The 10,836-nt window shown below is 50.6% G+C and overlaps 2 protein-coding genes across 4 annotated transcripts; one reads left to right on the top strand and one right to left on the bottom strand.

Annotated features, from left to right (window-relative positions):
• Positions 1 to 3,814: 3,814 nt before the first annotated feature.
• On the bottom strand, positions 3,815 to 5,684 carry LOC121589721 (peroxisomal membrane protein PEX16). 2 transcript variants are annotated; one of them, XM_041908829.1, is made up of 4 exons: positions 5,545 to 5,684; positions 5,053 to 5,472; positions 4,745 to 4,994; positions 3,815 to 4,674 (listed from the first exon to the last, which is right to left on the bottom strand). In XM_041908829.1, exons 2-4 carry the CDS (start codon positions 5,174 to 5,176, stop codon positions 4,005 to 4,007), a joined length of 1,044 nt encoding a protein of 347 aa, XP_041764763.1. In that variant the 5' UTR covers positions 5,177 to 5,472; positions 5,545 to 5,684; the 3' UTR covers positions 3,815 to 4,004. The 2 variants fall into 2 exon arrangements, with proteins under 2 accessions (XP_041764763.1, XP_041764762.1); XM_041908828.1 differs by having other exon boundaries at positions 5,053 to 5,684.
• Positions 5,664 to 10,346, top strand: LOC121589720 (N-alpha-acetyltransferase 16, NatA auxiliary subunit). Of its 2 annotated transcripts, XM_041908827.1 has the most exons (6): positions 5,664 to 5,752; positions 6,118 to 6,327; positions 6,959 to 8,599; positions 8,676 to 8,739; positions 8,821 to 9,485; positions 9,594 to 10,346. In XM_041908827.1, the coding sequence occupies exons 2-6, from the start codon at positions 6,271 to 6,273 to the stop codon at positions 9,909 to 9,911; spliced, it is 2,745 nt and encodes a 914-aa protein (XP_041764761.1). In that variant the 5' UTR covers positions 5,664 to 5,752; positions 6,118 to 6,270; the 3' UTR covers positions 9,912 to 10,346. The 2 variants fall into 2 exon arrangements, with proteins under 2 accessions (XP_041764761.1, XP_041764760.1); XM_041908826.1 differs by lacking the exon at positions 5,664 to 5,752 and having other exon boundaries at positions 5,891 to 6,327.
• Positions 10,347 to 10,836: the final 490 nt, after the last annotated feature.

The following is a 10,836-nucleotide window of genomic DNA, read 5'->3' as shown; positions in this document are numbered from 1 at the left end:
GGGCGAGAACACCGACCGACCGACCGACCGACTGACCATCGCTCAAAACTGGACCAGTTTTCGTGCAGACCGTCGTACCACGGGCACCATGGGTTGCTGCGATTGGCATTGAATCGTGGTTTTGGTAGCGCAGGCAACAGCAACAGTAGGCGCCTACTCTGACGATGGAGTAGGGCGAACATACGCGCCGTACAACCCAACGGTCAACCTCGGTGGCCTCATCCTCAGCACCGCGTCGAGCATTGTAGAGCGATCGAGTTGAGTGATCGTTCCGTAGTACGCGGACCAATCTTCAGCCCAAGTTCTGCGCCTTGTCCTGTGACGTGAAAGGGGTTAAGATAAGGCGTTTCGTAATAAGCACGGCACGGCCGCGCAGTACAACAACCTGTATCACACGCGTTCCTGCTGTTGGACGTCATTCGGCGTCTTCGTCGTGGGTGCCAGCGAATGGCAATATCAACACACATTTAACAGTTACAAGGTTGTTTTGGTGGAGTATAGTTTTTTGCGGAACACACACACAAACACACACAGAGAGCATAGCCATTCACTTACTTTCGAGCTTCAAATTCGTGCACTACCGCTTGCGGGGTACTGCTGCTGACGGGCCGGGAACATAGTGAAATAGTCGCCCGGTAGCACAGGCACAGACGTAAAGCAAACGTGGAGTTGGAAACAAACACACCAAAAAGAACAAACCTTAGGTTTGGCCATCCATCGAAAACATGGTTACAATTTGGCAAGCAAGAAATCTGATCTGGTTTTCTTGATCTGGCCATACCACCACCACTACCACCGGGGCCACCGGAGAAAGGCCACCCCTCGGTGGGAGCACTGGGTGGGGAACACACGCTGGTTGAAGGTTTCCCTTTCCTCGCTGGTTTTGGGGCGGCTTGGAAAAGGAGAAAAGCTCCTACATACCTTACCACGACCAAGGTCCTGTGCCGGTTCGCGCAGTGGACGTTTGACGGTGAAGGCATCTGCGGGCAGGTTGTTTGATTTATGGACGGACAGATTCCTAAACCAATTTGCTGCAGCTGGATGTTGAAGTGGGTGAATGGACAAAGCAAAGCTTACTGACTGTACAAAAGGGCCTCTCGGCCTGTGCTCGTCTTACCGTACACATTGGAGCAAACACAACGATGGATTGTGCCATGGGACATCATTAAGAGCATTGGTTTACATTATGTGGCAAGATATGCTGCTTTAGCTGACGCTGTGATGGCCTTGATGTTTAATATGGTTCAACCTAATGCGGAAATGGTATTATGATCGATCGTTTGAAAGTTGTTGCTAGTAGCTCAAGTTACTCTAACACACACACACACAGAAACCATCTAGCAGGTGTCTGCTTCCGGGCGGTTAAGTTGGTGTGGTTAAGCTGGTTCCATTTGGGTGTCATTGAACTTCAGAACTGCGGGGTATCTAGTATACGATTCGCAAATGGCAAAAACCATTCTTGATGAAGCATGGATCCGCTATTCAACCATTGTTTAGAACATTCTTCTGCTAGCATATCCGATCGACCATGCAGAATCTTTAAGCTTGATCATCACCAGAACACATTGGCCGAAGATGGCGTAGAACCTCAAATCGGGAATTTCAATTTACGATTAAAACTCAAATTTGATACGTTCTTCTAATCCTCTGGAGTTAACGAGATTGAACCTCTTAATGTAAAAAAAATCGTTGCTCGTAAAAAAATATGCCCCGGAGAGCAAAACTCTTATACCAGTTCAAGAATTTTGTCTTCAACTAACACTCCACTTCTCTAGCTGGTTGTATCACAGTGAGAGCTTGGTATGGTAAACAGGAACTTTGCCTACTCTTGACATCTTAAGAGTATCGACCAAGTTGGGTCCCATCTTATAACAACGTAACGCCAAGTAAAGGAATGCGAGAAAGCTAATAACATTGAAGACAATCCAATTGCAGCCTGTTCTATTTCCAAATTTATTTGTTATAATGAAGATCACCTAAACATTTCAAGCTTTATCTTCCGGCCAGGAAGCACCAAATCCATACCAAGGCGCAAACACGTTCATTTGCATTCTGGTGCGTGTACCTCCGAGTGTCCTCTGGTTGCACTCCAAAAAGTTGCATCCATTTCAATTTAACACACCATTGCTACATGCTCCATGTTCGCACCGAATGCCATTGGACATTGGTAGCGCGCAAACATTTGACCTAAACCTGCAAACCTAGTAAAAACGCTTTGGCGCACTACGAAACATACCGCCACCACCACCACCAGCACCAGCATGTGCCCTTGGCGTCTTGGGCCGGTCCAGGTTTAGCCAAAAAGTTCCACCCCAAAGCTCGAACTATTACTAAATTACGGCTTACCGCCGTGCACGAAGAAACCGCTCTGACCGTGCGATGGCAATTTCACGCGCCCAGATGGAAGGAGATCTCCGGTGCATTTCACGAACTGACCGCTGACGATGGGCGCAACTGGAACTGAATGTCCATGCCGCTGTTTCCCTTTTTGGACAGCCTTTTTGTGTGGCTTTCTCCCTCGCCCCTCTCTACCTCTGTACCACACTGTTTTCCTCCGATCGTGCTTCCGCGCAACTGGATTGGTTTGCGTAGCCGGGCGTGTATAATTTTCACCGCGGAGACAAATGAAGGTTGTTGAAAGATACGAAAGATTCGGTTAGGAAATGCTGCCACACACCCCATTGCTGGCCAGCTCCGGTTGGTTTGCACATTTTTCTTGCAAGAAAAATCAAGCATGTCCGCTGTGGTGGCAGCGGTTGGGGCGCAAACTGACCGACCGAAATTAGGTCACAGGGAAATGGATGCACCTGGTAGTTGCAGCTCTCGCGAGCCATGTGACTCAACGGCTGGTACAGAACATTTCCTAGAAAAAAAATGTATTTAAAAAGGCCTCACAGCTGGGTAAAAGAACAAACTGTCGGCGAGCGTGCAAGAATAAGGGAAGCACCGTTGGCATCATGTGGCAGCCGAAAGGGAAGGTGCTGCAGAAAAGTGCATCGGTCAGGCAAATGAATGAATGTGTGTTGCAACACTCGGGTACCGGTGGGAAATGCACATTTATAAAGCTCAGCGAAAACACTCCACTGCGTAAATGAGTTCGTTTGTATGCGCGTGTGTGTGAGTTTAGCTTACCAACTGCAATTTATTATTTTTATAGTGTATGTTTTTATTGTTTAAAAGTGCACCAAGCTTGCTGTTTTATTTGCTATAATTTAACCGGCCCAGTACTGCACACACACACACACAATATCACTGTTCAAATCGACTCGCGAGCTGGCTGGTGTCGAACGGCAAACACTTCAATTGAGTGCTGTTAGTTGCAAAGGATTCTAACGGACTATTACGTGAGTCAGGTTTGAGATAACGAGCGGACCACGGCATTATCTCAATTTCAGGCCACGTTAATCGAATCAACGGGTTCCAGTTCATCCACGCGCGAACTGAGCATCGGTGCAGCACAGAACGGCCAGCATCAGAACGCCCCTTAATGCATCCCCCTGGGTGATTGCTCAATTTGCTTTCCCATTTTCGTTTCCTGTAACGGTTATGCTCGGTACTGCATTATCGGGTTTAGAGTGCTGTCTATCGTCTTGCTTTGCCTTTCTTTCGAAGCTTCATTCGTTCGCTCTAGTAGAATGCAGCCACACCACCCGGGGGGAGCATAAGGAGCATAAATTGAACTGAATTGATACCAATCATCCTAAATGTCCACCGGCCACTAGTAAGGGGCGTGCGCTCGGTTCCATTGCCGTTTGAGGATGTTCAAAACATTGAAGCCAGCAACGTGGTTTCCTTGCGAGACAAAACAGTTCAATTGGTAGACAAAATCGTTTATTTAATATGCTGTTTTCTTGTATCCTGCCTGCTGCTTGCGAGACCACAGAACTCCCAACAAACCTAACCCCCCATGTATGCACCGAAACCCCCGTTTAACTGCATCAACCATTAAGCCTAATGCTTGCGGCTTCGTTGGGCCAACCAAGCGCGCGAATCGTCCATCCCCGTTACGTCGACCACATATAGAAGTACGTCTCCTGCCAGTGCGGAATGTAGGAAAGTATGAGCCGCGCAATGCTGCCCGTCAGTGGCACGTTGTTCCCAATGCCGTTCAGCAGGCACGCGATCTTGTCGTGCGTGTAGCGATCGTAGAACGGTGACCGCATCAGGTACAGCAGCATCGATACACACCTTCGCGACAGTTCCACCCGCTGGTCCTTCGAGAGCACTTCGCGATTCTTGTAGTACATCCGCAGGCTGGCACTGTCCAGCGCCAGCGCGATCAGGTAGCTGGTCCAGCTTTTCGTCCCAAACTTTCTCATGCTCGCCAGATGGATGAGCGGTTTGGCAATGTAGAGCATCTCGGCCGACACGAGAAACTTCCCACCGTACTCGGCCGGCTGGTGAGAAGAGCTCCCCGTTGCCGGCGGTTTCCACGATCGTGACGTGAGCGAAGGTGAACAGTTCACTTTGCGCATCACGCGCCCCGAACGCTTCAGCACGATGGCGGAACTTCCGTCCGCCAGATTGTCACGGAATGATGCATTGTCCGATTGGGGCTGATCATGGTGGTGGGGGTCTGTTTGTATTGTTTTGCGATTCAGCGCCGGAATCGGTGGGTTGCGAACGATTTTCGTATTTTGGCAAAATAGCGTTAGAATCAGTCTGCCTATGCATCTGCAAAGGTAACAGCGTAGGTAAGAGAATGCTACGCGCAATGGACGTTTTGGGATAAGCGGCCACTTACTTTATCGTTTGCATGACAACGATGAAAAACCATCGCCCGCTCGTGCCCCACACTTTATGGGCGGACAGCTCTATAAACACTTCACAGTACTCCAGCGTCGTGAGCAGCACATTCAGGTGCCGTTCTAGGGGTTGTGTGTCGTCGGGCGTTTTTTTACTCGCCTTCTCGATTATACGGTCGTTGAAAAACACCAGCAAGTTGGACAGGGAGTACACCAGCTCCGAGACGGCGGAAGAGTTGTTAATTTTGCCTGCAAAACAAGACCAATTAAATTCCGGAACAGGCGTAGCAGGAGCAGGCTAACTTACCAGCCACAAAGTACGAAAGCCACTTGACCGTCAGTTCAACGTCCGCCAGGGCGGACGGATTACCCGATACCCATTTCACGTATCGTTCGTAGAGGTTCTGCACCTCGGCCAAGGGAGACGACATGGCGGATCGGTTCGAACGTGGTTCGGGCGATGGGATCAAAGGTGAGCAGCACTTATCATGCAGATTTGCGCACACGTTCAACACCGCAGCATATCACATTTATCTTTACCAGGTGGCCAATGTTTTCCTGCCCGTTTCCGTTTTTAGTACGTTCGCAATGTTTATCTTTCACAACGCAATATGTCAAAGGGACGGCAATCAACCATCATGCATGGGGCCGTATTGAGACTACCGATCGATAGCAAACGATCGAAAACGGTCGATTGAAAGGAACATTGTATCCGCTAATCGTTGATCTTTTGAATGGCAAAGTAGCGATCAAAATTTCATTAATTTCTACGGAGTTATAGTTTTCCAACAAAACGAACCTTCTATGCTTGGCTGCTTTTATCACATTTCTGTCGGTTCGCTGTCGCTCGAATCGACAACGGCAGTACTCAACCCACGCGCATATACGCCCGCTGTCATTGAACTTATCGTTTATATCGTTTTTTCTTCTCTGCAGCTTTTCTTATTATTTGCGAGTTATTATTATCATTATTATCACGTTATATTCGGATCGGTTGGATGGTACAGGTGCGTGCGTATTTAAATGCAATTGAATTAAAAGCCCGCAAGGGAACACCCGAACTGTGAACCGTGATCCGCAGTGCAAAGGTCGGCCGTAGTTAGCGCAACCGTACTTACGTGCTTGTTCGGCTGGGTGCGTGCGTGCGTGCGGGAACATCGCTGCTGGTGTGGATTGCATGGGCCCGTCGTCTGCTGCTGTCAGAACGGGGTTTGCAAAATTCATACCACGACTAGGCGACTACTGTGCTGTAGCTTGCTTTTAGCGGGGGCCTCACAGCAAACACGGTTCCACATTTCGCGTGAAGCCGCGGTGTATTGTCGGCAGCATTTTAAAGCGCTTTTGCTTCTTCGCCTCCCTTCCTACCACACAGAAAAACGTGCACGGCCGACGAGTTTAGCCACTGCTTCTACGTGTTCTTCGCCGTACGCCTGCCTCCTGGTTCCCGTGGTTTGCCGAGTGTTGGATTCATCTAGCCGACCGGAGTTGTTTTCTGACGGTACGAAAGCGACACAAACACCGCAAAATGCCTTCCAGTGACCCGTTGCCACCGAAGGAAAGTGCCCTGTTCCGCAAGATACTGGTAAGTAGGGTGCCGGAACGGCGCACCTAATTGGAGGAAACGTTTCGGGGCTGCCAAACGTGGGGCCAAATCAAAGCAGTCCACCGTAATCGGTGTGTGAGTGAAACAGTGATAGCGTGTGTGAGTGCAAGCGGTCGCTAGAAAGAGACAGAGAGGGCGAGGGCTAGAAAAGCGAACCGTTTTTTGCGATGAAGCTAGCTGTGTAGTGTGAATAATTCTTTTAAAATACAACTTAAAGAGTTATTATGAAAGGAACAGTGCACTGTTGGCGGCTGTGGCATATTGGTAAATGTGCGATTTTAGCAAAATTTGTTTTGAGTTTGGTGTTGCTGTGCACGGTGCCGTATTTTGTGTACATAACCTCAATATTGACCGTCGGCTGTCAAAACCAACACTGAATATGGAGCTAAAAGATTCCAAACCGGAATTTAACATGAGCTATGGAGTGGTAATATGTGGTATGGGAACAGTTTTGTAAAGCGAATCATGGACACTAGTACTTGATTGAAAAAAAAAACAAAACAATCTACTTAGAGCGCCACTGCGTTTCCTCTGGCGTAAAGACAAATGCGATGAGATATGAGGTTCGATGTTCAGCAACAACACACTCAACACCACTTTCCCGTTTCAGAAATGCTACGAAATGAAACAGTACAAAAATGGACTGAAACTGGCGAAGCAGATACTCTCCAACCCGAAGTTCACCGAGCATGGCGAAACGCTCGCCATGAAGGGTTTGACGCTCAACTGTCTCGGCCGGAAGGACGAAGCGTACGATCACGTTCGCCGCGGGCTGCGGAACGATCTGAAGTCGCACGTCTGCTGGCACGTGTACGGGCTGCTGCAGCGGTCGGACAAGAAGTACGACGAAGCGATCAAGTGCTACCGGAACGCGCTCAAGTGGGAGAAGGACAACATTCAGATCCTGCGCGATCTGTCGCTGCTGCAGATACAGATGCGCGACCTGGAGGGGTACCGGGAAACGCGGCACCAGCTGTTCAAGCTGCGGCCGTCCCAGCACGCCAGCTGGATTGGCTTTGCGATGAGTTACCATCTGCTCGGGGACTACGAGACCGCGATGAACATACTGGAGACGTTCCTTTCCTCCCAGACGATGGACACGTTCGACTACAAGCATAGCGAGCTGCTGCTGTACCAGAACAGCGTCATCCAGGAGGCCGGCCAGCACGAGCAGGCGCTGCAGCACCTGAAGAACTGTGGGGCGCAGATACTGGACAAGTTGGCCGTGCAGGAATCGATGGGCGCACTGTGCCTTAAGCTGGGCCGTCACGAGGAAGCGGAAACCATCTTCAAAGCGCTGATCGACCGCAACCCGGACAACACGGAGTACTACCGCCGGCTGATGGAGGCGCGCCAGCTGAGCGAACCGGCCGAGTTGATCGAGGCGTACCGGGCGATGCAGGGCGAGTATCCGCAATCGTTTTGCGCCCGGCGGCTGCCGCTCGACATCGCCACCGGCGACACGTTCCGGACGCTGGTGGACGAGCACCTGAGACGCAACCTGCGGAAAGGCGTGCCGCCACTGTTCGTCAACCTGCGCTCTCTGTACCGCGATGCGGAGAAGGTGAAGATCATCGGCAAGCTGGTGGAGTGCTACTATCAGAATTTAATGAGCAGCGGGTACTTTTCGGCGGAGGATGCCGCCAACCCGGACGTGCGGAAGGAGCCCGCCTCGGCGCTCCTGTGGACGATGTACTACCTCGCACAGCACTACGACCATTTGCGCGAGTCGGAAAAGGCGCTCGACTTTATCAATGCCGCCATCGAGCACACGCCCACGCTGATCGAGCTGTTCGTGACCAAGGGCCGGATCTACAAGCATGCGGGCGACGTGCTGGAGGCGGTGAAGTGGCTGGACGAGGCACAGAGTCTTGACACGGCCGATCGGTACATCAACTCGAAGTGCGCCAAGTATATGCTACGTGCCAACCAGATCAAAGAGGCGGAAGAGATATGCGCCAAGTTTACGCGCGAGGGTGTATCGGCGATGGAAAATCTCAACGAAATGCAGTGCATGTGGTTCCAGACCGAGTGTGCGCTCGGCTACCAGCGGCTGGAGAAGTGGGGCGACGCGCTGAAAAAGTGTCACGAGATCGACCGGCACTTTGCCGAGATCATCGAGGATCAGTTCGATTTCCATACGTACTGCATGCGCAAGATGACGCTGCGCTCGTACGTGGGCTTGCTGCGGCTGGAGGACGTTTTGCGGAGACACCCGTTCTACTTCAAGGCGGCCAAGTGTGCGATTGAGGTGTGTGTGTGTGTTGAATGGCTTTAGCCGGCCGATGGGTACAACGTTAACTAATCGGTTCTATTCTTTTTACTAGGTTTATTTGCGCCTCTTCGATAAACCGTTGGCCGCGGAATCAGCCGTCGAAGAGCTAGATATAGGTAATGGCCGCGACAAACGGAAATAACAATGGTTTTCCCACTGACTAATGTTATGGTTATGTTTTACCCCCTATCTTGCAGAAAACTTGCCAGCACCAGAGTTGAAGAAGCTGCGTAACAAGCAGAGAAAAGCACAGAAAAAGAAGGCAGAACAGGAGAATGCTCAATCGAAGGAGAACCAGAAGAAGGAGCAGCATAACAAGAAGCAGCTTTACCAGGACGGTGACCCAGAGGCACCCCAGCTGGACGAGCTAATACCGGAAAAGCTGGCCCGCCCGGACGACCCGCTCGAGAAGGCGATAGAGTTTCTGAAGCCACTGCAACTGCTGGCCAAAGACAACATCGAGACGCACCTGATGGCGTTCGAGATTTACCTGCGCCGCAACAAGCTGCTGCTGATGTTACAGTCGCTGAAGCGTGCACGAAAGATTGACGCCACCAATGCCATCCTGCACAGCTGCATCGTGCGGTTCTACCGGGTGCTGGAGCAGCGTCTCGCATCGACCGCCGACACTGCCGACGTCGACCCAAGCGTGCGCATTGTGATCGACCGCGAGCGGGAAAATCTGTTCCACGGCGAGCCGAACGCAACCGCACTGAACGACGCTTATCTGAAAGCGAACCGCGACGACTGCGATGCCGTGTACGAGGTCGCTAAGATAATGTACACGCTGGACGAGAAGCGGCGGGACGAAGCGATCGCTCTGCTGACCGGTGCGGTTCAGAGCAAGAAAATTCCGCTCGAAGTAAGTCTACCCTGGAGTTGTGGACAGATGGTCCCTCTCTATCTCCTTCCTTTAACAAACGCGTGTGCTAATGGGTGCGTTTATCTGGGTTTCTATTTCTATTTGCAGAAAGCGACCAAGATATTCCTGCTGCTCAAAGCTGGCTACTTTGGCCAGTGCGACGAACAGCTGGCTGCGTTCAAGAAGCTCTGCCAGCAGCGATACCCACTGGCGGTGGTGTTTGCCGATGTGACGGCCGCCCCCGTCACCACACTGACAACGACCCAATCGTCCAATGCGGAAAACACCCAGACGACGGTTACGGACAGTGGCAGCAACTGCTGCGTAATGACCGCCAGCGAACAACAGCCGACGCCCGGCAAGCAGCAGCCTGGCAGCAAGCCTTCGAAAAAGCAGAAAAATGGACCGGAAATTAAAGCGAACTAACAATTATTTCTACCCAGCAGCCATCCAGAATACTATCGAATGCCGACGCAGTGGTGATGTGTGCGTGTGTGGCGGTTCGGTATCCGCTTCGCGCTGTGTCCGCTCGTCATAGATTGTCGCGGAAGAATGCGATGATTGGGTGAAACGACGCTCTGATCATTTTCATCATTTTTGTCCTCCATCCATGGTTCCCGAAACCTTAGCCCCCACACACGGTGAACAGTTGGACCATTGGCTTGGGGTCGGAGTAGGGGAGAGTGAGACACCAAACTACTCAGCACCATCTACAATCCTCAAAATGCAATAGAGTGATGCTTGTGGGCAATTTTACTTTCTTCGCCGTACCGCGCATATTGTGTCCTTCTTTCGTTTGATTGTGAAAATGAAACTAAAATAGAGAGAAAAAAATAGAAACGCAATAGTCGAACAAAAATACTCCTGCAGTCAGTTGTTTTCTTGTTGGTTGAAGAAAGGAAATGGAGAAAATGGTACAATTTTCTTAAGAGCGCTTCGAGCGCATCCTTCCGTTATTCAAAGGAAAAAAGATGTTGTTAAACATGCATCTTTTGAAAGTTGGTATTGTAGTTGACATTTGTGGCTTATATTGTTCTAACTCTTTACCTGTCTTCACCGAGTCGTTAGCGCAACATTAAGTCTGAATATTTTTGCAACGAATTTCCGCTATTCAAACATGATTTCAAATTAGTGATCTGTAATCCGGAGCGGAGTCATGGATCAACTCCGACTCCGGTGCGCAAACTATGACTCCGACTCCGGATCATAACCTGATTTGACTCCGGATCAGTCCCGATCAGTCTGGATGAGTTCGGAGGAGTCCGGGTGTGTTCGGATCAGTCCGGGCAAATTCGGCTCAGTCGGAACAAGTCTGGTAGAGTCCAGGCGAGTAGTTTAGGTTGACGTTGAA

This window comes from Anopheles merus, chromosome 2R, assembly GCF_017562075.2.
Source record: "Anopheles merus strain MAF chromosome 2R, AmerM5.1, whole genome shotgun sequence".
Classification (NCBI taxonomy): Eukaryota; Metazoa; Arthropoda; class Insecta; order Diptera; family Culicidae; genus Anopheles; species Anopheles merus.
Note: the sequence above shows the minus strand (reverse complement) of the source record. Positions and strands in the feature narration are given on the sequence as shown.